Consider the following 26,043-nt stretch of genomic DNA (forward strand, 5'->3'; position numbering starts at 1 on the left):
GGCAAGTTTTATTCCTCGACCTAGGTGGTTGTTTATGAGAGTGTTTGCTCATTAAGCTGTATATTTCTTTTGAGGGAATTTCTGTATGTTTTGTCTTAAAATAAGGAAATTAAAAAAAAAATTCCATGTTTTCTCTTAAAATAATTAAAAAAAAAAAAAATTCCATAGCCTCACCTGTGCCTTGGCCAATTTCTTCTCCAGAAGGTCCCGTTCCCGCTCTGTCTGCTGCAGACGCTTATTAAGCTCCACTATGTCTCCCTTTAGTGATGCCAGGGCTGCCAAATGGAGCTGTGGAGACAGAGGAAAAGAGCACAAGGTTAGACTGCTTCAGCAGAAACTCATTTCCTTTCCTCTATTCCCTGTAATTAGGGGGATCATATAAAATAATGTATTATCTAAAACAGGACACTTTTCTGAGCAAAAGTAAGTGCTATTAATTTGAGAGGGATAATGGGCATAAGTCATGTTCCAGGCAAGCTAGGTTAAATGGTCACCCTAAATGTAACATGGAGAACACTGCTGTGTGTGGGCAGTGGGATCTGATTTTTAGATGGAAAAATCACAATGCAAAGCAAAGCTCCTCATTCCAAGGGCTTTCCCTGAGTTATTCAATAAGGAGGGTATTAAGAGTTGGTGTGGGGCTGCCTGGCTTTCAGCATAAAAGTCAATGAAAATCAACTTGTATATTTGGGAAATATGAAAGTTGAATAGGGCACTCCTTACAGCTTTGAAATTTATTTACCCAAATTGCTGTGTGTACAACAGACAGACCAAGGGGCTGACTATTAATAAAGAAATGGGAGGGCTCACATTCCAAAATGGCCTCCTCTTAAAGTTAGCCCCCTTATTTTCTTGCCAGCTCCTCCTTCCTCACTGTCCTCCAGAAAGACTAAACTGATTGGATCCAAACCAAAAAAAAAACCAAACCCACTGCTTTTGATTCCAACTTATAGTGACCCTACAGAGCAGAGCAGAACTGCCCCGTAGGGTTTCCGAGGTTGTAAATCTTTACAGAAGCAGACTTACACCTTTCTCCTACAGAGCGGCTGGTGGGAGATTGATTGGACAGATGCTTCTTAAGTGCTACCTGGCCCTCTCCCAGGAGCAGAACCAGAACTCTGATAAATTATGCTATGAGAACACAAACCAAGGACCCATCCAGATCTCTTTCCCCACCCAACTCTCTCAGGTTAACTGGAGCTAGGAAGAATGTTCTTCAATAGATCTACAAGGGAATCACGCACTTCCAGAATCTTAACCTGACCAACTTTCAAGTTGTGAATGGTGAGCTTCAGCTGCACACAGAAGTCTACCAGGTCTTCTGTGGCTTTTCAGACTGATGGATGGATTTACCTTTGGGACCTGGTCAACATGCTGATGGCAGAGAAACACCACTCTTAAACTTTCTTTGCCCTGAGTTCTAGCTTCTCATTTATCTTCTCTGCCAATTCCAGGTGGAGCTCAGACAATTCCCTGGCAGAATGCTACATTATAGTTCAGTGAGCACGGAGAAACAGAACAATCTCTCCCTCTTTATAGGCTTTTTGTAGCTTCTGTCAAAAGAGATTTAAGGTAAAGAGTGAGCAAATAAATTTGATCTTTAAAGCTGGACACAGTTATGACGGTAGACAATTCAACTTAGAAGATTTTAATTTTGGGTTTAGAAAAATGCTCTTTTCTGCAATTAGCCTCAGCAAACTGCATGTTGGTTGGTATGTTTAGGGTGAGTAGTGGGGAGGAGGTAAAGGATGGGGACTGGGGTTTAAAAGCAGTTGTTTTTGTCAGAGTACAATAGCAGTGAATGTGACTTCGTTTAACTGCATTGGTGCTGTAAACCAACGGATCAATAGCTGACTGAAATCAGGAATGTCTGAAATTTAAAAAAGAAAATGTCAGGCAATCTGGCAGTATTTGCCCTCTCATGCAAGGCTGGGGCTGCTCACAAAAGGTCACTTTGGGTTTCAGATACATTTTATGTGATGATTTCTCAGCACAAATACCACAATGTTCACATTGTATGATATTTTTGAAACTGTGTTGTTCAAATGTGGCGGAGAGGAACAGAAATTCACTTCCTTAGACAGCTGGGTTGCCCACTGAGCCTGTGAGCTGCCAATCTGAGGATAGTCCTTCAGTATCAGACACTATGACACATTTTACTATTATGTCAAGTCTTGGGAGAAGATGCATCACCTCACCTCTGTTTTTTAAGAAATACAGGAATTGGAACAAGGATCTCAACTGTGTGAGCCTAGGCTTGCTTCCTCCCTCATAATATCTCCCTTCTCTTCTGGGGGAAAGGCTTGCCTGAAGAAGCTGGGGAAGGATTAGGGGAAAAGCTGACTGAGGAGGCAGTACACTCTACCACTGACTTTGTGAACAGAGCTAGATGGGGAGACAGAGTAGTTACTTCTAACATAGTATGTGACAGAGGGATCTGCCATGGGGAAGAGCACTGGGCTTGGAAGTGATGCTACCTTCTGGTCCATCATTTCTCCAGATCACCAGAAACGTCCATGGGATGTGTGTTTAGGGAAAGTTCTTTCATGTCTCTGGATGGAAGATGTCTTTCATAAAATGAAAGTAGGCCAGTTGTTCTTAACCTTCTTCAAGTCACAGATTTCATTAAGAATGTCGTGAATAAAGTGTGATGGGCTTTTCTCCCAGAGAAGACTATAAATTTGGGGTAAGTGCTTGTTTTCCATCTAATTAATGGTGATCAGAAACTCTGAAACCTATCCTGGAAGCCCAATTTAAGAAACATCTGGATTAGATGTCAGCTCTAATTCTATATAAGTTTTCTATACATTGTCTTATGTGTATTAAACATAAACATTTGAGTGGGGAAAAAGCCCTTTGTGCTTGCCTTCATTTACTTCCACAATTTCAGGCAAAGACCTAATTTAAGGTCCCATGAATAGCTTAGCACCAAAGCCAAGGCCACTAGTGATCTTTTCTCACTATAGGATATCGTACATGACAATAATTTTCCGTTTTTTCCAAGTGGATGGAATTTTTACTTAAAACATTTTAATTTTGATTATGTAAAAGAAATAAAATGTGGAATCCAGAATTTCTGGAGCCATGGAGGTTGGGTGAACTCCTGAAACTACTGCCCTGAGATAATCTTTAAACCTTAAACCAAAAATATCACCTGAAGTCTTCTTAAAACCAAACAGTGGGTTTAGCTTAACCAGCAAGGAATGTCTGCCTTGAGCACTGTGCTCTTTTAAACTTTATCTATATGGGATCAAATTGACAACAGCAATTCCAAAGATTAGATAGGGACCTCAGGAGGGCAGTGAATTTATGTTAATGGGGTTGGAACAACTCAGAAAAGGAAGGTGAGAAAGGATGGACAACTTGAAGGATGTAATCAATGTCGCTGAATTATATATGTAGAAATTGTTGAACGGGTGTATGTCCTGTTGTATATATTCTTAACAACAACAATAAAAATGAACTACCTTAAAAAGTAATGAAATGTAATAGAAAAATAAATTGGAAAGACAGCATTTTAATGTTTCAGTGGTGGGCTCTGGGTGCTTCAAATTTTTTCAGAGGGGGATTTTTTTTTTCCTATGTTGTTTTGAAACAGAAAGAGGTTATTTTTGTATTAATGAGATAATAAAATGGAGTTAAATGACTGTTTTCTACACATATAGACTGCAGCATAATAAAAACTTACAAAGGGTTATTTTCTTTCCTTGCTACATCATTTTTCCTTGTCCATCAGCTCTTCTGATAGAGGATAAAACTTGAAAAATGAAGAGGAACAAACACACATTGCTTAATGCTACTGACAATCAGCAGAAGTGACAACTACAGAGAGTGGGAGGTGGAATGGGGAGGAAGTTTGCCAACAAGTTGTAAGTCATGTTGCTTAGAACCTGGCTAAGGAGACAGACCACTCCCTTACTACTTGGTGACTGAGTCGGAGAGGAGCTGAGTTCTCACCAAAAGAATGAGCCCTGGGCACTCCCTGTGATTTTTCAGTTCAGCAGCTCTCCTGCTCTCACCTTATGACTACCTCAGTATACCTTCTCACTTATCAACATGGTTAGGTGCCAAAGATCAGGTCATTATGTGAAATTGGCATTATATGAAAATGGAGGATGACCACATCAGACACAAAATGGAGGATGACTACATCATTACATACCTGCCAAATTACATCATTACATACCTGCCAAACCACTGAGAATCACAACCCGTTCAAGTTGACACATAAGTTTAACCATCACAGCCAGTGTTAACTCTTCGCCTTACACCTTGGCATTTGTTACTGCCAGATGTACATTGTTAATGCACAAAATAGTTGGAAAGTAGATTTTTTACTTTTGTCATAAATGCAAAATGTCAGATAATGAGACAGTCAAAAAGTGAGGAGAAGGTGTCATCAAAAGTTGACTTGAATTCTATTCTTTTGGGATTTCACTCCCTTTACTCTGTCATAAACTCTAGTATCCCGACAAATTCAAAGATGGTTTGTGAGTGATACTACAAGTAATAGGAAGAAACCTGTCAAAGCAAGCATTGAGAAATAAGAAGTATAGGTATCTCCTGGGTAATTTTAAGAGTGGTTATAAATCCTGGAAAGGCAGATATACTAAAGCAAGCAAAACTGTGAAGAATCTATATAGGAAAATTATACTTCAGTTTTGGGGATCCCTTTACTCATATTCTGGTTTCTGAAATGGCCTCTAATTGAAGTCAGAGTTTCAGACATAGGACAATGAAGTAACATCAAGAAGATGTTTCTCTAACCAAAGAGAAAGAAAATATATGATGTTTGGAGTCTGTGTTTTCCTCAACATTCCTTCTCTTCATCCTCAGTAACAGAACCCTGATTTTTAGCTGGTCATATTACTGCTCAGCTAAAATACCACAGTTCCAAATTTCTCTTGCAGTTGTAGCAAGGTGTAGCTATGTGACAAATTTCTGTCCAATGAGATTTAAGTAGCAATATTGTATAGGAATTCTGGAAAAAAATTTTTTGAGAGTGGTCATATCCTTTTTCTTTTCCTCCATCCTTGCTGCCTGGTATGTTAATGTAATGGCTGGAGCTCTAGCAGCCATTTTGCTCCATAAAGATGAGGTCCACATCCTATGGAGATAAAAAGTGTCTGAGTCTCTAATAACTTTGTGGACTCATTCAACAACTTTGTACTGTCTAACCCTAGACTTCTGTAACAGATGAGCAAGAAATAGAACTCTTTTGTATAAACCACTATTATTTGAGCTATCCTGGCAAATGAAGCGGATCTAATCCTAATTTACACAGAATCAGATAAACCTGATTTCGAATTTCATTTATGCCACTTGTTGGCAGCATGTCTTTGGACAATATATTTAATCATTTTGTTACAGGATTGTCGTAAAGAGAAAATGTGGCAGCATCTATGAAGTGACTATACTATGTCTGGAGCCAGAGAGACACTCAGCAACTGTGTGTTTCCCCTTTGTTACCCATGTTTCAAGTCAACACCAATTTAACACCTTCTTCTCAGACTTGATAGACCACATCATAGGTGCTGACAGGGACAATGAGATAACAAAGACATCCCTGTCTTGGAAAAGCTTATTGCTTGGTTGATACCAGCCCACGACTGAGAGGCCAGAGAGTTCCTTTGTTGAATGCTGCTGAAGTCCTAAGAGTTATTGCAAGGAGCTGACTGCCAGGGCACTTAATTCTTCGTGAAATTTTAACACGAGGCCTAAGTGAGTTTGGGCTAGGACCTTAGAATTTCCTATACTAATTTGGGTCTAATGTGTGAATGGCATAAATCCCTACATACCTCCACTTCTGGAGATAAAAGTCCCCTAGGCGGCTTTGAGCTGTGCTTCAATATTCATTTTACGGTGTGTATCCAAAGGAAACAAACCCACCTGGAAATTCAGCTGCAAGATAACTGTCAAAATGATTATTACTTTTGGATGAAACATTTCTTGACTAAAATTTCACTGTTCAACTGGCTATAAGGACAGGCTTGCTTAGCCTCTGACAGATAAGTGTGCAGTCTCCAGGGCCCAGGTAAGAAGTGAACAACACCCCAGTGACAGCCTCTTCCGCAGGTTCTCCTGTGCTAAGTAGACAGATGTCCTTCCTATTACGTCATCTGCCACGAGACAAAGGATTTTGCACTTCTAAGATGCCTTTCTGACCCAGTAGCCCCACAATTCTGATGAGCCCCTCCAGCAGCATAACTGTATTTACAGTTATAAGGTGCTTCCCATCTTGTGGCTACTAGCAATAAAAACAATGACAAACACATCCCTGCACTATCCAGAGCATCCTGTGCATCATCTCATTCCATCTTCCCCACAACTCTGTAGCCATTCTTCCGAATTTGTAGAAATAGACATTAAAGCTGGGTACAAGTATTTTTCCCCAAGTACCACACTTGGTGAGGGGGGCCCAGGACTTGAATCTAGGCTGTCAAGCTCCAAACCCCTCATTTTTTACTTATCTTACTGGAACTTTAGTCTATTCTTCAAAATAGCACTGTCTTCAGAGGAATTAAAGGCTCCTGTAGCCACAAGTGATACACAGGAATGAGTTCATCCTGAGTCTTCTTCCAGATACAGGTACCACTGGGCACTGGAAGGTACCTATGGCTAAGCTGATCTTCCTTGCTCTGCTGAGAGGTAAGCTGTGCTTGTTCTCTTTCTTTCTCCTTCACTTGCCCTAAGCTACCTGAGGTGATTATGGAAGTTGTACCATTCACTGCCAGAGTGCCTATCTTTCCTTCCCACTAAGTGATGACGGGAACTCTCATTCTGTCCTTTTAACTGAGCCACTTGCCTTCCAGATAGAGAAGGCAATGGGTAGTACCAACTTCTTTCACCTAGTGACCTGTTCTCTGCATTAAGGGGGAAGAAACAAGTACAACTAAATTTACTTGACACAGACTCTTGGTGGGCTCTGTGCTACGTACTTTGTGCACTTGACCCAATTCAGTCAGCTTCAAAGTCCTGCAGAGGAAAGACAGTGTCAATACCCCAGTGCCAACCTCTGAAAAGAGTCTGATAATTCCAGGCAATTGGATAGTAATATGGAGCCCCTGGATGGTGCACACGGCTAATATGCTCAGTTGCCTAGCTAAGAGGTTGGAGGTTTGAGTCCATCCAGAGGTAACTTGGAAAAAGGCCTAGCCATCTACTTCTGGAAAATCAGCCACTGAAAAACCTGTGGAGCACAGTTCTACTCTGACACACCTGGTGTCACCATGAGTCTGGGTTGACTCAACAGCAACTGGTTTGTTTTTTGGTTTGGGGTAGTAATACAGAAGTAACAATATTAATAGTAACCACTCACTGAATACTTAATGGGTGTTGGGTGCTACAGTATCTCATTTAATCCTCGCAATGCTGTGAAATAAGTATTATTAGCTCCTGACAAAGGAGTAAATCAAGGCAAAGAAATTAGCCCAAACAAATGGTACTGGTAAAACTGGATATCCATCTGTAAAAAAATGAAACAGGACTCATACCTCACACCATATGCAAAAACTAACTCAAAGTGGATCAGAGACCTAAATATAAAACCTAAAACTATAAAGTTTATGGTAGAAAAATAGTGGCAACTCTAGGAGCCCTAATATATGGTATAAACAGAATACCAAACATAACTTAAAGTGCACAAACAGCAGAAGATAAGCTAGATGAATGGGACTCCCTAAAAATTAAACACTTATACTCATCAAAAGACTTCTCCAAAAGAATAAGAAGAGAACGTACAGTCTGGGAAAATTTGGCTATGACATATTCAACAAGAGTCTAATGTCTAAAATCTATAGAAAACTTCAACACCTCAACAATAAAAAGATCAAACAACCTAACTGAAAACTGGGCAAAGGATATGAAAAGACACCTCACCGAAGAAGACATCCAGATGGCTAACAAACATATGAAGAAACGCTTGAGATCATTAGCCATTAAACAACAATGAAAAACCAAACCTACTGCCTTTGAGTCGATTCTGACTCATAATTACCCTAAAGAACAGAGTAGAACTACCCCACAGGGTTTCCAAGACTGTAAATCTTCATGGAAGCAGACTGCTACATCTCTCTCCCACAGAGCAGCTGATTCCTTCAAACTGCTGACCTTTAGGTTAGCAGCCAAGTTTTTTAACCACTGAGTCACCAGGACTCCTTCATTAGCCATTAGAGAAATACATACCAAAATTATAATGAAATACCATCTCACCCCAACATTACTTGCACTAATCAAGAAAAAAAAAAAAAAACAGAAAATAACAAACATTGGAGATGTTGTAGAGACACTGGAATTCTTATACACTGCTGGTGGGGATATTAAAAAAAAAACCATTGCTATTGAGTCGATTCCGATTCATTGTGACCCTATAGGACGGAGTAGAACTGCCCCATAGAGTTTTCAAAGAGCACTTGGTGGATTTGAACTGCTGACCTTTCAGTTAGCAGCTGTAGCACTTAACCACTATGCCATTTTGAAAAATGGTATGGCACTTCCTCAAAAAAGCTAGAAATAGAAATATCATATGACCCAGCAATCCCACTCCTAAGTAATACCTAATCCCACTCCTAGGTATATATCTAAAGAAATAACAGCAGTGACATAAATAGGTACGTGCATACCCGTGTTCGTTGCAGCATTAGTCACAACAGCAAAAAGATGGAAATGACTTAAATGCCCATCAACAGATGAATGGATCAACAAACTGTGGTACATACACACAATGAAATACTACACAATGATCAAGAGTAAATGAAGAATCTCACAACAAGAATGAATTTGGAGGACATTATGCTAAGTGAAATAAGTCAAAAACAAAAGGACAAATATTGTATGAAACCACTATTATAAAGAAATAAGAAATGGCTTACATATACAATATGGGTGAAGTCAGCAAAACATGACCAAGGCATGGGAGGACACTGAGAGGAATACAAGAATAAAGGTCAATTACTACAGCACAGACAATCCTGCAACAATAGTATTAACAAACACTAATTTATGAATGGATGATACCTAGCTAGATAGATATGACAAGAGGTGTGGGAGGGCATAAGGAACATATCCAACTGCAGATATAGGTCTGGTGGTAGATATTTCTACATATTTAACTGTAGGTGCTGCTTATATAACAATACAGACAATAGAGCACTCATAGTTGACAGTCAGGGCAACTTCTTGGACATAACCAAACATCTCACTGGATGAAGTTCCTAGGCTTGAAGGTGAAGGGCCATAGAGAGGACATTTATGTCAATTGGCACAACATAGTTCATACAGACAAAGTTCTAAATCCTACTTTGGTGAGTAGCATCTGGGGTCCTAAAAGCTTGTGAGCGGCCATCTACGATAGAACTATTGGTCCCTTACTATCTGGAGCAAAAGAGAATAAAGAAAACCAAAGACCCAAAGGAGCAATTAGTCCAAAGGAGTAATCTGCCATATGAACCACAGCCTACCCCAAGACCGGAAGAACCACGTGGTGCCTGGTTACCGCTACAGGCTGTTCTGACTGGATCACAGCACAGGGTCCGGGACAAAGTGGGAGAAAAATTACAGAACAAAAAATCAAATTCACAAAAAAGGCGAGACTTACTGGTCTGGTAGAGACTGGAGGAACGCTGAGACTATGGCCCTAAGACACCCTTATGAACTGGAACTGAAGCCATTACTGGAGACCACCCATCAGCCAAAACATACACAGGCCCGTAAAATAAAAAAACAACACCCAAGAGGAGTATGTGCCTTAGAACAATCTATTATACGAAATCAAAAGAGCGACAAGCAAAGATGAGAAGGCAGAAAGGCGTAGCAACTCAAGACGAGATGGGAACCTAGGATGGAAATGTGGGGACAGCAGGTACATTGCATGGAATGGAACAAATGTCATGGAACACTTGTGTACAAACTATTGAATGGGAAACTATTTTGCTATATAAGCTTTTATCCGAACACAATTTAAAAAAAAAAAAAAGAAATTAGCCCAAAGTCAGAAAACTAATTAATACAGGTAGTCCCCAATGTACAACGTATTCTAGTTACAATGAACCGCACTTACAACCTGTACTACATACAATGTTGCAGTGTATAATTTGCTGATGTTATCATTCTCAGATGTTCACTCACAGATGTTCAATTTTATGATTTACTGATCAAAACGCTGCCATATACCAGGCAATAATGAAAAGTTAAAAAAAAAAAAAGGTATGGACTTGCGCCAGAACCGACTTATGACGGAGTTGTAGTTAAGTCAGAGAGAGGCCACCTGCAGTAAAACAGATAGGAACACACAGGCACTCCGTGCTCGTATCTTCTATGCTTTGTGCCTTGCTGGCACTTCCAACTCAACATGCCACTGCTCTCTGCCGCCTGGTGGGATGTATGTGCGTGTGTATCTGTGCATGTATGCAGGTAGGTGGGAGGATGTGGCAGTGGGAGGTGAGGTGTGCACATTGAGAGGGTTGGTACATGGGGAGAAGCAGGGTCAGGATCTCCATGGATGGGCAGCACACATGTGATCTCAGGTGGGGCCAGGGTGAGGTGGCAGGTAAGCCCTCTAGTAGTGGCAACAAGGCTTGGGGTTGGCAGTCAGCTCAGCTCTGTGTGAACTTGAGTGCCTCCCTTTACCTTCCTGTGTTTTTTATATCCTTTGTACCTGTAGGGTTTGTACCAGATGGTTGATTATACTCCTCTGATTTTACACCTGTAAGTGTGTACACCTGGCACAGTCACCTGGTCAGGCCCTGCCCTGAGTTCTGCTGAATCTTAGCTGTTCAAGAAGCTCCATTATAAACAGAAGTGATCAGCAAAGACTTTTCCCCTAGAAATTGAAAGAACACTCAGAATCATATGATATGTTAGCACTGGCAAAGGAATTTAAGAATGTCTAGTCCAATTCCCTTGTTCTAAAGAAACAAAGCTGAGACTCAGAGAAACAAGGCTCATCAAATTCAGACTTCCTGGTTCCCTGTCCAGAGGCTTCCTACTATCCCATATGGCAGTCCAAGAGCTCCCGGGTAGTGAATAAATGTGTATATTCCAGCCTTGTCCTTTGAAATAGCAGGACACATTTGCACATGAGAAAGCGGCCTCATTCAACTTCCTCTCCGAGACTCCCCATGCCCCGGGTGCCCTAATTCAGACACATAAAGAACAAAATCCCTGGCAAAAGAGTAGTGCTCCTTGCCAAATGGACACAATCGGGCCTGTTAGTGGCTTCCAGGACTGGAACACTCCTATTTACTGCTAGAATTCCAGCTAAGGGCACCTGCTGTGTGGTATTTCAAGAAAGGCTGCTCATAGCCTAGGAACTTAAAACTCATTAAATATCATCTACAAAAATTGCTCACTGCATGCAAAGTGCTTTTTGCTGCCCTAGATTGTCAACTCAGAAAGCAGCAGCTTTTTTGTTTTTCATTTTACCTGATAATTTAATTGAAAGGTCAGTGGTGCATGAGTTACTTTTTAAACCTCAGTTGCAATTCAGTTATTGAAAACAGCACCCTAAGGCCCTTCAACGTGGCAGCACATACCGTGCACATAAGAAGTATTCACCATGTCCGGCTGCCTGACACAGCTGAGAGTGCCAAATCACAAAGCAGAGCCCGGTAACTGTGAAGGCAATCATATCATCCCTCCTCAAACAAACAAAAAACTCATTGCCATTGAGTCGATTCCAACTCATATCGACCCTACAGGACAGACTAGAACTGCCCCATTTCCAAGGAGCGGCTGGTGGGATTCCAACTGCTGACCTTTTGGGGAGCAGCCATAGCACTGAACCACTGAGCCACCAGGGCTCCTAGATCGACCTAAAGAAATTTCTCCCTTGCCTCAAATAAAGTGTTGGGGCAACAACTCTCAAGGAGAGGTGTTCAAGACTGACCATCACAGCTTCGAAGATGACACTCAATCCCACTCCATCCCCAAATATATCCTCCAAAAATAAGTCACATAATTTATACTGGAAATAATACTAGCTAACCTGTATGCTTACTACATGCTGGCTGCTGTACTCAGCATATAACAAGCATTTCCTCAATTATTCTTCACACAACCTTATGAGGTGAGTACTATTGTTGTTATCCCTAATTTAAAGGGGTAGAAAGCAAGGCTTAGTCCTGATGGTGCAGTGGTTAAGTACTCAGCGATTAACTGAAAGGCTGGTGAATTGAACCCATCAGCAGCTCCGTGGGACAAAGATATGGTAGTCTGCTTCCGTAAAGATTACAGCCTTGGAAACCCTGTGGGGTAGTTCTACTCTGTCCTACAGATTCACTGTAAGTAGGAATCGACTCCACGGAAATGAGTTTGGTTTTTTAACTTGCCGAACTAGGTAAGTGGCAGAGCTAGGATGAAAGCTCAGGTCTGTCTCAGACCTCAGGTTATAAGCCTGGCTTCATAACCACCATGCCCCATGCCACTGCCTTGCAAGAATATCACAGAACTTTGAGATCCCTGTAGATACAGTTAAGAAGCTAAGGCCTCATACAGAGGGTTCTTTTTATAAGAGGGAAAAGCAGAATTGCAAAATTAGCGTGCAGTGGGTGGGGGTGGGAGGTAATAATTCTTTAAAGTTTTCAACATTTTGAGAAGCAAAAGACCATTTGGCTAGTACAAATCCCAAAAAGGAATCAGAGAAAAAAACTAATACCTAGCTATTTCTATATCCTATGAGAGAAAGTTAGGGGATTAACCCTTGAAAAGCATTTAATTATGTTTATTAAACATTATATGGGGAGAAAGATTACTTTAAATGCTAAATTTTAAAAATATTTAAAAATCCAAATAGTGGAATATTTCATATACATTTAAAATATTTATTATATAAATATTACAATACTAGCTATGCAAAATAAGCCACTTAGTTTTTTCACTAATAAATTCTTTTGGTGATGTTATTTTATGTTCAAGGAAAACTGAAATTATATGGGTATCAAGGATATTTGGAAAGAAAAGCAGGCAAAATTAAAGACACTGCAGTGAACTGGCAGCACACACTTAAATTTCAAGGTGGGCTGCATCCTAATGACAAATCATGAAGGAGATGAAGATGTAACAATTAAATCCGTCTAATCGGAAGACATGAATATTCTAGCGAGCACTAAGTACTGATGTGATCCCTGAGGCGGAAACTCCCGCAGAGAATTATATGAGCAGGAATGAGAGTTCCCTGACAAGGCCTGCATTGTTCGTAAGTTTTTACACTGATCCTCTTTAGGAGGTATTGAATTCCCCATTCTAGAGAAACCAAGTACCTTTACTGGTGAAACGGTTAATAAACCCTGCAGATCAGGCCAAGGCCAAAGCATTTTTACAGCAATGGTTGAAGCCCTTTGGAAGAACCCTATTTTTACTGATTGAGGACAATGTTTTTTCTTTAGAAAAACAACAGAGCATTTAAATTTGAGTATAACTAAAAAAATTTGAGTATACACAGATATAATTCATTGCCTTCTAGTCAATTCCGACCTATGGCAACCCCACGTGTTACAGAGTAGAACTGCTCCATAGGGTTTTCTTGGCTGTAATCTTTATGGAAGGAAATAGATCATCAGGCCTGTCTTCTGCAGTGCTGCTGGGTGGGTTTGAACCACCAGCCTTTAGATTAGTTGTTAGATGCCAATGAGTTGGTTCCGACTCACAGCAATTCTATGTACGACAGAATGAAACACTGCCCGGCCCTGCACCATCCTCACAATCTTTGCTGCACTTGAGCCTATTGTTGCAGCCACTGTGTCAATCCATCTTGTTCAGGGTTCTCTTTTTTTTTTTTTGCTGACCCTCTATAAAAAAAAAATTTTTTTTTTTCTTTCTACTTTACTAAACATGATGTCCTTCCCCAGGGACTGGTCCCTCCTAACAACATGTCCAAAGTAGGTAAAACAAAGTCTCGCCATCCTAACTTCTAAGGAGCATTTTAGCTGTATTTCTTCCACGACGGATTTGTTTGTCTTGTGGCAGTCCATACATACTCGATATTCTTTGCTGACACCACAATTCAAAGGCATCAACTCTTCAGCCTTCCTTTTGAATGCATATGAGGCAATTGAAAATACCATGGCTTGGGTTAGGTAAACCTTAGTCCTCAAAGTGACATCTTTGTTTTTTAACACTTTAAAGAGATCTTTTGCAGCAGATTTGCCCAATGCAACGTGTTGCCTGATTTCTTCACTGCTTTTCCCACAGGCATTGATTGTGGATCCAAGTAAAATGAAATTCTTCACAACTTCAATCTTTTCTCCGTTTATCATGATGTTGCTTTCTGGTCCAGCTGTGAGGATTTGTGTTTTGTTTATGTTGAGGTGTAATCCATACTGAAGGCTATGGTCTTTGATCTTCATCAGTAAGTGCCTCAAGTCCTCTTCACTTTCAGCAAACAAGGTTCTGTCATCGGCATATTGCAGATCTTCCTTCAACCCTGATGCCTCGTTGTTCCTCCTATAGCCCAACTTCTCGGATTATTTCCTGAGCATACAGATTGAATAAATATGGTGAAAGGACACAACCCTGACGTATATCTTTCTTGATTTTAAACCATGCACAGTATTCCCTTGCTCTGTTCCAATGACTGCCTTTTGGCCTGTCTACAGGTTCCACATGAGCATGTTTGAACTAGTAGTCATGTGCAGATGGTTTGTGCCACTCAAAGATCTATATATATACTTATATATTAACAGACACTTATACATATATGGATTTTATATGTATACAAAACTCAAGGCACATCCTTTCAGACTTTTATGTAAAGCAAAAAGATAGTGAGCCAATGTGTCGAATATTTTCAGATAGTCAACATGATCCTTTATAAATACATTCTCAACTTTTTAAAGATACTCTAACAGACATTACTTGATTTAAAGAAAATTACTTTAGAAAATATTTGATGCCATGCTATGCTCACTTTTCAGTGACGGCACAGGCAGACCCTGGCTTCTCTTTCTTGACCATGGGGCTGCCGCCTGATGGGCCATTTTTCTGCTCACTAGTACATCTAATCCAAAACACCAGGAGAGAGCAGACACATTTCATATCTGCTCAGTGTTCTCTCCCACCAGGGGCTCTGCTGATTGCTTCAGAGAACGGTGTGTTTAGATAGAAAGAAGAAAAGATTTTCAGGTGGAATCGTCTCTCCAGTGCTACTCTCAGGTAATATTACTCCCATTTAAAATCACCTTGTTCCCAGAAAGGAAGAAAATAGGAGTGTGATGAGAGGGAGAAAAAACAATGAGGAAAAATAGTTTAGTAATTAAAGTACATAGGCTTTGTTAAAAAACAAAACAAAAATACCAGACTTGGGTACCAGTTCAGTTTTGGGTAAACTGTTTAACTTACCTAAGTCTCAATTTACTCATAAAATGGGAACAATACCCACTCATACAGAGTTGTGAAGATTGTATGAAATACTGCAGGTACATCACAACCACAATGCCAGTGGTGGAAAGTCAGCCACAATGACTATTGTCATCTTAATTGTCATGATCATGTCATGCTTTTTACATGCTAAAAAGTAGCAAGATAAAATTGGGCCTTGGTAGCAGTGGCGGGTACTATCCTATCTCCACGGACAAGTCCTCATTAAGCAGTCAAAGTGGTTCATCACATTGGGTCTAGATCACGTCAGTCACAGTAACCTACATTTTGCCCTTCAACATGTATAACTGAATCAGCTGCTTCCTGCACCCTGACTGGGTCAGCAGGTGGGTAGACAAAAACATTAATCTTAAACAGTCTGGAAACTGGAATAGCCTCACGTCTAGTCTGCATCCTCCATCTTCTGGCCTCGTATCACTGAGATAAGAAATGATCAAAAATCAAGCATGACATAAATTAAAAAAACCCAGTTGCTACAGAGTCAATTCCAGCTTATAGCAACCCTATAGGACAGATCAGAACTGCCCCATTGGGTTTCCAAGGAATGGCTGGTGGATTTGAACTGCTGACCTTTTGGTTAGCTGCCACAGCTTTTAACCACTGCACCAATAGGGCTCTAGGACAAATACCCCCCCAAAAAAAAAAAAAAAAAGAAAAAACCTGTTGCTGTCAAGTCAATTCCGACTCATAGAGACTATACAGGACAGAGTAGAACTGCCCCATAGAGCTTCCAAGGAGTGGCTGGTGGATTTGAACTGCTGACCTTTTGGTTGGCATTCATAGCTCACTGTAGCTTTTAACCACTGTGCTACCAGGGCCCCAGGACATGTACAGTGACCCCAAGATGAATTACCACAAAAATTTATCTGAATGGCAAAGAGAAGAGAGATGAATTTACTGTAAGCAAAGATATGCATAAAGGTCTGTTCAGAACAGTAAGAAAGGAAAAATGGCTCGTTGAATAAATGACATGATATGTATAGAACATTATGTTGTCAATAAAATGGAGACATAGTAATTATCTAAGCACATTTCTCCATATGTACGACTCACTCTCTGTTCATTCAGGTTGCTGTCCTCCCCCACAACCACATAGAACAAGTTTTCCTTCTTCTCCACCAGCTCTCTATCACTTTACCCCTTCTTATTTTTCATAACACTTATCACTACCTGACATTATATCTTACTGGTTTTTGACTCTCTCCTCCATGAGACTATGAGATCCAAGAAGGCAGGATTATCAGTCAAAAGGCAGGAGATATAGCTAATGAACAAGAACAGTGCCTGGGACGTGGTAGAACCTCACAAAATATTTGTTGGGTGGATAAATTACAAACATAGATAAAAGGACTTTACATTATTATCTTTACCCCCATCACCTAGAATATCATCACTTCCAAAAGCTTCTGAAACAGTATGTTTAACATAATACTATTTTCAGCCAAAATACGCACTTATCTACCTAGAAAGCCACCTGGAAGGACATGTACTAAAACGTTAGCAGCATTCCCAGATTATCTCTGTAATGTAACTACGGATGATTTTATTTTCTTTTTTATGTTTACCATATTTTTTTTCTGTAATGAACATGTACTATTGGTATAAAAAATTAAAGAGTTTTCTTGGCCCTATGCAGAAATAAATATACAAATAAATATAATATGTGGTCCTAGCGCTCAACAAGCTCCCAGTGTCCTCAGGGAGATAAAACAAGAATTTTCAGAATCTGGGAGTTGGAAGGATCATTAGATGTTCTCTCATCCAACAGCCCAGCCAGTGCCAGAATCTTGTCTACAGTGCCTCCTGCAGATGGTATCTATGTCTATGTGATAAAGAGCTCAGCAACTCATCAGGCAGTGAAGCCTGTTCGCTGTTGGACAGCTATGGTTGTTTGCAAATTTTACGTTACACGGTGACTCTGAAATTGCCTCTTTGTAACTTCTCCCCATTGGTCTAGCCCTGTAAGTAGGACAAAATTAACTCTCTTTACTTCAACCTCTCCAAATAATTCATTGTTATCACTAACATTCTCTCATCAAATGTCCAAAACAACCCTCCTTTCCCCAGTGGCTCCCCAGGCTGCCAATGTTTCTTTTGATAACTGGTACCCAGGATGCTGTAGATGAGGTCTGCCCTGCACACTTGCTATGTGCCAGGGACTGTGCTGATCACTTTACATGGGTTTGCATTGAACTCTCACAGTAATCCAACAAGATAGGTGCTATTATTACCTCATTTCACAGATAAGGAAACTGAGGCACAGTCAGTTTTCTAGTGCCTGAGAACAAAAACCTTGAGGCTGACCTATCACGTTCACCAGTGCTGCATCTCCTTTACCATGGGCGTTCGGGGTCACTTTCAGACTGCACGATCTAGCGTGGGCCAAAGGAGTCTGAGGAGACAAGATTGCAGACTTGGATGGTACCCAGTACCAGATGGTTTAAAGCAATGCTGCTCAAATTAGAAAAACCACTGGTTCTAGGAGGGAGTTTCAGGGAGATCCCATGTACTTGCTTTTAGAATGCCTGCCACTGGAAGGAAGAAGCTACCTTGTGAGTCAAGGTCAGGGTGAACGCTGGAGGCCAGATAAGGGCTGTTTTACCCAAAGACCAGGGATCCTGCAAGTTAGCTGCCCACCCACTAAAGTGGATGCCTGCCCCATCTGCCAGCGCTAGCCTGGCCAGGGCCTCTGAGAATTTCACAATCCCTTGCCAAATCACAAAGATGTCAGAATTGCAGATAAAAGCTGCAGCACAAGGCAAGCGAGCCACAGACCAGGATGAAACCCTGTGGTTTGATTCTAGCTTGACAGCATTCCGGCTTCTTTCCTGTGAGGAGTTGCCTCTCCCTCCAAGGCAGCCTACCCTCCCACTGTGTCTTTAGAAACTACAACACAACAGTAATTTGGCCAGGCACATTAACAGCTCGGCATTATTTCAACAAACAATGCCTCCCCCTTTTTTATTTTTTCCTACCTACAAGGAACAGAAACATTTTATTGCATATGCCTTGCCAGTTTTCACTCTTAAATACTGACTTATTCTCTTTTCCCTGTCCCCTCCATTTCGTAGGCTAACTTTGAAATTAATGAAGTGCAGCAATGGGTGGGGTGGGGTGGGGTTGGGGTGGGGGTGGGTGGCAAGGCAGAACTCACTGACCACAGATGGGGCAGCTGAGGACAATGTGAGTTCTCCTGTACGGTGCTCTCCTCCACCTTTCAGCTGTTACACAGGGATTCGGTAACCCCCTTTAGAAAAGAAGCAGCAGAAAGACTAAATAAAGGACTGATAATATTTGAGTTGTTTCTGACCTTCTCTAAATGGAAAACACCCCACCCCAATGGGGAGGCACCATCTCCCACCTGAAATATGTGGCACCCAACAAGTGCTTGGGTCTGGACCTAGATGAAAGATGGTAACAGAGAGAGCATTTGGTTGCTCAGAGAGGTGGAGAGCTTTTGGGTAATCACAAATAGCATAGGGCCTCCTGGAAGTAAGGAGTTCTTCTATCACAGATTTTTGGAAACAGTATTGCTTCCTTTCCACCACATAGATTCATTTGCAAACTAAAGTCCTCCTGTGCTTATCATGGAGGATGGAAGGAGTGTACACTTCATATTTTCCCATTTCCAAGAAGTTCAATCTTAATCATTAGTTCAAACACGTCCCAGCCAAAGGAGGTGCCATCCACTCCCTAGTTTTCATGCAATGTCTATCCACTCACCCACACACACCTCTGCTCTTCTTGTAGACACAGTAAACCAAAACCATTGCTGTTGAGTCCAACTCATAGCAACCCTAAAGGAAAGAGTAGAACTGCCCCATAGAGTTTCCAAGGACTGCCTAATGGATTTGAACTGCCAACCTCTTGGTTAGCAGATGTAGCTCTTAACAACTACACCACCAGGGTTTCCACAGTTTTACTGCTCACTGCCTTTCTGTTTTCAGGAATCAAAATAAGGCAGCTTTTTTTAGGGGGGTTTTCTGTTTGTATTCTAGTACTGGGCCTATGGAGACCCTGGTTCCAACCCTGGCCTATAAGGTCACTGTGAATTGGAATTGACTCAATAGCAACGGGTTTGGTTTTTTGGTTTGGTGTATGTCCTAGAGCCCTGCTGGCACAGTGGTTAAGAGCCACAGCTGCCAACCAAAAGGTCAGCAGTTAGAATCCACCAGCTACTCCTTGGAAATTCCATGGGGCAGTTCTACTTTGTCCTATAGAGTCGCTATGAGTTGGAATTGACTCGAAGGCAAACAGATTTGGTTTGGTTAGTAAAACTATGAAAGATTCCCAGGCTGTTTAGGAGTGAGACATTTCCCACCTAGATAAAAATGTCACAGGAAAGCCCAAGTCCAGCAGTGACTAGAAATACTGCAGTTTCAACACACAAAAAACAAGATCTACCCAAATTATTAAAGCTAAGCCTAACTGCTGTGGAAGTTCACACTGTCCATCATTAGGCACAGGGCCACAGGGGCAGGAAAAAAAAAAAAAAAGATATTCAGATGCAGTCTCCTAAGAGGTCTGAACAAGTTAACCCTGTATGTTCGAAATTCTGAAATTCTAATGATGAAACAGGGGTGGTGATACTATGGTTTAAATTCAATCATCATCTTAAAATGGATGAAAAGGATTATAAGATCCAAAGACTCTGTGAGATAGTCCTTCCATCAATCTCAACACGGACATTTTTATATTATATAAAAAATGTCAAGCTTAGTTCTGGATTCCCAGAAAAATATCATAAATCTGAAATGGGATTATTTAGCTCAGAGAGGAGAAGGATGAAGGGCAAATTAGCACTAGCTGACAAGCATGTGATAACTCTTATACTCAGGGTAGTCACCAACTTATACAGCAAAAGGTAATGGGTTTAAATTTCAGCATGAAGGATTCAGGTTTGCTCTAAAAGTCTTTCCTGACAGTGACGCTTGTTATGTCTTAGGAGGCACGGCAATGACTATGGAATTGCTCTCCCGTAAAACCTTTCTAGACAGGGGAGATTCTCATCTCTCTGGGATAATGTGGGTGCCGTCCTGCCTGCAAGTTTAGTCTACAGCCCTCTTGAAATTCATTCCAGTCTGATGATTCCCTCATTTTACACCAGTAGACGCGCTGGGGTAAAAAAAGGTGAGTCAACACACAAAGCAATTATGGAGGGCATTTCTTTTCATGTGGCAAAGAAAAACAGAGGTTATTTCAAGGGAAGCATGGGGACCGCAATGTAGGTTTTTCTTTAAACCCCTGGCGATGATTCCTAACAGAGCAACGTTCACAGGAACACAGGATTTGCACACTTCATTCCCTGCGGTGCTGAGAGCTGTGGCATTTGCATTACAGCAGGGCCCAGGGCTACCCAGAAAATAACTGCAATAGAACTGGTTATTTATTTAATGTGATTTTTTTTTTTACATAAAGAAATAGCTCCTACTGCTCCCACAAATAACAGCCTAGAGTGGGAAAGGTAAAGAGAACTACTACCTCAAATTTGCAATTCAACAGATCTACACTGGATTTAGAAGCCCTGGTGGCACAGTGTTTAAGTGCTTGGCAGGTGTTAACTGAAAAGTCAGGGGTTGGAACCCACCAGCAGATGTAGCAGTCTGCTCTGGAAAGTTCTTCTCAGTCCTGTAGGGTCACTATGAGTCAGAATCTACTCGACGGGGATGAGTTTGGTTTTTCAATTAAACTCACTTTAATCCTTTAAAGTGATCTTTTCTGGGGCAGAGATACCTGATAGACAAATACCAACTTCCCCTCTCAATTACCATCTTAAAAGAAACCAAAATATTCAAAAATTGCCTGATGCCTCAGTATTTAAAACTTAATGCATTTCATTCCAGATGTTACCGTCTTCTGGACAATAGTTTTATGTTCACGAAGAAAAAAGTGCAACATATCATTTCCTGAGGAAACAGAGCCTTTGAGTAGCCTTATAAAGCAACAAAGCTATGCTGACGTTTCTTTAGTCATTCCACATACCTAGTATAATATTAAATCAAGGGCATGCCACAACACGCCCATTTGGAACTTAGACACCCGTACATGCTTGCATCAACATGGTGACTAGAGAGACATAAGGAATTGATAACTTACATGTGGAGTGTTAAAATTTTGCTGAAAATGTGCCCTTTTCCCAATTAATTCCAGATGTTAGGAGTAGCTTCATACCCATTTAGGCCAGTGCTTTTCATAATCTATTCTTTGAAATCTTCTGAAAAAATACATTTGCATGTTTTCCCCATCCCATTTTATAGACAAAAATGGAGATATTAACACACATTTAAAAAAAAACTTGTACCAAAAAAAAAAAAAAAAAAATTTGCTATGCCCTTTAAGTTAAATCATGTCCTCAGAAATAGATTACTAGAGTATATAAAAAAAAAAATTATAGAGAATGATAAATCTATGCTATGAAAGATGATAATATAAAGCAGACCTTACCTCTGTAGAATTCAAATTCCAGAATATACCATATGCACAAAAATGCTTACAGTTTATGATGTTCTGAATCTCCAAGCTGGAATAGTGGGCACAGGCCACAGCAACTTATACTTTTTCTGATATCTCTTGTTTTTTACTAAATCTATTTAGTGGATGGGAGGGGGAGGGAAGCACAGAGATTGTGGGTGGGCAGAGGCAACAGACTTATCAACAAGGCTAATTCCATGTACATTTTACCCCTTAAGGTCTGCAGAGGAGCCAAATGTACTAACGTGGAGTTGATTCTGACTCATGATGATCCCATATGTTACAAAATAGAACTGAGCTCCATAGGGTTTTCTTGGCTGTAATTTTATGGAAGAAGTTAGCCAGGACTTTGTTTTGTGGTGTCATTGGATAGGTTCAAACCACCAGCCTTTCTTTTAGCAGCAGAGTACAAACTGTGCAGTCCAGAGACCTCCTACATAGCAAAACCGGTCATCATCAAGTTAACTGTGACTCATAGTGACCCAATAGGACAGAGTCAAACTGCCCCATAGGATTTCCAAGGAGTGGCTGGTGGATTCAAACTGCTGACCTTTGGTTAGCAGATGAGCTTTTAACTGCTGCACCACTAGGGCTCCACAGAAGCTATCAACAGAGAGCATTGACTATACAAACAGAGCTTTAAGACAACCCCCAGTGTGCCTCCCCACACTCCCAGCCCTAGAGAATCGTAAGTCCCTTCTGTATAGAAATTTTGGAGCTACCACTCACTGCCTCAGACTCCCCACTTTCTGTGCCAGGAAGTGAGGAAAAAGGAGACAGTGATTCATACCGGGTAACATACGAAGAGGAAAAGGTAAAGGGAGAAAGAATTGAACCCAAAGGATGGAAAGAAAAGGAGTAAATAGAATAGGTATACAGTGTACAGAAGGTAGCCATTCTGAAAGAAACCAAGAAACCCAGAAGAAAGGAAAATAAGGAGAAGATAACAAAGAAATTAGCATTGTAGGTTAAAAAACAAAGACAAAAAATGGCCCTTTGAAAGACTTTTCCTTGGAGGATTGTTTCTGCACCTAAACATGCAAAGCTTTTACCTTCATTCCTCCCTGTAATGACATCCTCACACCCTCCCCACCAGCATACTCCCCAGGAGCATTCACGCTTAGATAATCGGGTGGAGATGGGCTGTGCATGGAGAAACAGCTTGAGGTTGTTCTCAAAAAAGAATTCTCTCATTTCAGACCCAGTCAAACCGCTCAGGTGCAGAGCAAGTGGGTTAACGCACAAGTTCAGAAAACCCTGTGTGGGTCTCATTCTGGCCAAGGGGAGACACAAGGGTTGGTTTCTTAAAATGCGTCAACTTGCCCTCTTCCTTGTGTGCAGTCACCTCTTGAACCGCTGTGGGATGACCTGAGAGAAAAATCGAAAGCTCAGCAACCAGGCACTCCTGTGTGACTGTTGTCAGGGAACAATCAGAGGGCTGTCTCGAAAACAAAATGCCTCATTTCTTTAATAGTAGCTATTCAGGCTTCTTTTTTTTCTTTTTTTATTCAGGCAGCAAGAGGCAATTCAGAGACCGGCCAGGAAAGTGCGCTGCTTGGGAGATCAGCATAAACAATATCGTTTCTATTCTGCTCCAGCTTTTATGCATTGCCCAACTTCATTTTGGTTAAATAAAGTACTTTCTTCTGGGGATGTCAAGTACATGATAGCTTAGCAAATAGCTACTACGCTACCTAGAATTGGATGGATATACCCCACATATCTAAACTCGAATGCAAAATTCTTAGTTTTTACAAAAATGCACAAATGGGTATTTTTTTAGGACAAGATTATTGTCAGGTATGGTCTTCATAGAAAGAAGTAACTCATGTGGAGTCTTAAGTAAAAATTTTATTTTCTTATATTACTTTTTTTTTTTTTCCAATTTCATTGTGCTTTAGGTGAAAGTTTACAGCACAACTGTGTTTCTCATTCAAAAACGTATACACAAATTGTTTTGTGACATTGATTGCAATCCCTGCAAGGTGTCAGCACTCTCCCCTTTCCACGCCGGGTCCCCTGTGTCCATTTGTCCAGTTTTCCTCGTTGCTTTTGGGCAGGTGTTGTCCATCTGGTCTCATACTTGATTGAACTAAGAAGCACATTCCTCATAGGTGTTATTGTTTGTTTTATACACCTGTCTAATCTTTGGCTAAAAGGTGGACTTTGGGAGTGCCTTCAGTTCTGAATTAGCAGGTTGTCTGGGGGTTATATTACTTTTTCACAAGGGCAAATGGAGCTGTAAAGATGTAACTTTTTTTTGTTCTTTTCATCTTTTTTTTCTCCTTTTATTCAATAGATTTTATTTATTTCCACCCCCTGGGTCTCTTAAAGTCATCCCCCTCTTGTAGAATTGGGCAAATACCATTTCCCACTTCTCAGGCAGGAAGTCACATTTGTGAAAATTTCTGATAAACCATAGCTGCATAAGTGGTGGGAAGCTCAGCTGCTGTGTGTGTGTGTGTGCGCATGTGTGCATGTGTGCGCGTGCGTGTGCACAGGTAACTAAAGTACCTCAGGGCCTAGACTCTGTCTCTCCCTGCACACCCCTGTTTCCTTATCAATTCTGTAGAAGATAATATCTACTCTGCCTACTTCCCAAAGATACGGGGCGGGGGGGTATTTATTAAGGTGTTATATGTTACAAGCACTATAAAAATGTTAATATATGATACAGTTCAAGGTGGTATTTAGTGACTTTTATATGTAACTCCCTTTTCTTGGGTCCTTAAAATCCATTTCTAACACACTTTATTATTCTTGCCTCATTAAGTTTGACAAGAATTCAGGCTATGGTAGGTAGCTTCTTTGTGAACAGGGTTAAGTACTTAAGAGTATAAGCAAGTAACTTTGCTTTGTTCTGCTCTCACAAAGGAGCCTAAGGAGTACTGACTGACCTTTAAGACATGACATCTGAGGGTTAGGGTGGGGATATGTTTAGTTGGCAGTCCTGAATGGTTTCTTACCTTGCCAGATGACCGGCAATATCTTTAAGCTAATGAGAGACTTTTAAAGTAAAGAGTGGGTGTTTGGCTCCCATGCTGATTTTTTTTTCCATCCTGAACTGGGACTTCAGCATGGGTATATGTGCCCTAAAGCTTTGGCTTCAAATACACTGGAAGCTGGTCTAGTCTCTTCTGAACGATTGTATTTTATAGGGGCATTTGGCCATGACTTCACTGAATTACAGAAAATGAGCTCCTGGAAATTCACTCAGATGTGTTCCCTCAACACAGAGTGTCTAATCACAACTGCCTATATCCATAAGGAAGTTCCTCACAAACATTGTAGAGCATAACTACAGCATGGTACAAGAAAATTATCCATCAGACAGGGAGCCATTCTCTTGGCTCTGAAGACTAAAGGAGGAAACACAAAAAATAAAACTGTTTCATCACTTTGGTAACCATTAGCCTTCGTCTCTTCCCCAAAATGCATTAAGCTTTAGTCCTGTAGCTGACAAGGGCAAAAATGCACAGGGGGTGGAGGCCCTCTAATCTAGAGAATGTAATTTGTTGACTCCATGTTTCATATCATCTCACAGGTGGTTACTGTGGCAGCTGTGGCAAAAGAATCCTCCAGAAATTTTGAGGTTTCTAGGCACAGAGAGCTTCAGAGATATCTGCTTGTTGCATCAAGAGGTCCTAGAACTCGTCAGTAATTGCCACTATCCCAAGAGCCTTCATATAAGGAATGCTCTCCCTTCCCTGCCCATGACTAGTCAGTCTACCACCGTTCTGGACCATCGGTTAAGCTTTCTGATCTAGAAAAAATAAAATGGAAAACTATCCAAACATGGGCTAACTGACTTCAGGCCCTGTTGGAGCCTTGAGAAAGAAAGGAATTTTTACCTAGGGAGAGGATTCTGTATGAGAATGCACAGGACATTTTTCTCCAAGTCAAGTATTGGAAGAGAACAGAGATACATACAACGGACATGTTGTTGTTGTGTGCCCTCAGGTCAATTCCAGCTCATAGCAACCCTATAGGATAGAGTAGAACTGCCCCATAGGGTTTCCAAGGAGCAGCTGGTAGATTTGAACTGCTAGCCTTTTGGTTAGCAGCCTGAGCTCTTAACCACTGCTCTAGCCCTCATAATGAACATAATTCAGGTCAAACAACCCAGGTACTTGACTTAGTATTGATCAAGTCCTACTTAAAAATGACACAAGATTCAGAACTGGCTGGCAAAGCTTCTGT

General features: G+C 40.9%; 1 protein-coding gene across 3 annotated transcripts in view; it reads right to left on the bottom strand.

Moving 5' to 3' along the window:
- MCC (MCC regulator of WNT signaling pathway) overlaps positions 1-26,043 on the bottom strand; it is a 542,131-nt gene that overhangs the window by 152,758 nt on the left and 363,330 nt on the right. For all 3 annotated transcript variants that reach the window (XM_064275031.1, XM_064275022.1, XM_064275034.1), the window contains one exon: positions 175-288. In XM_064275031.1, the coding sequence (XP_064131101.1) occupies positions 175-288 (114 nt within the window). The remainder of the gene's footprint in view (positions 1-174; positions 289-26,043) is intronic.

The sequence above is a fragment of the Loxodonta africana genome, chromosome 2 (genome assembly GCF_030014295.1).
Source record: "Loxodonta africana isolate mLoxAfr1 chromosome 2, mLoxAfr1.hap2, whole genome shotgun sequence".
Taxonomy (NCBI): Eukaryota; Metazoa; Chordata; class Mammalia; order Proboscidea; family Elephantidae; genus Loxodonta; species Loxodonta africana.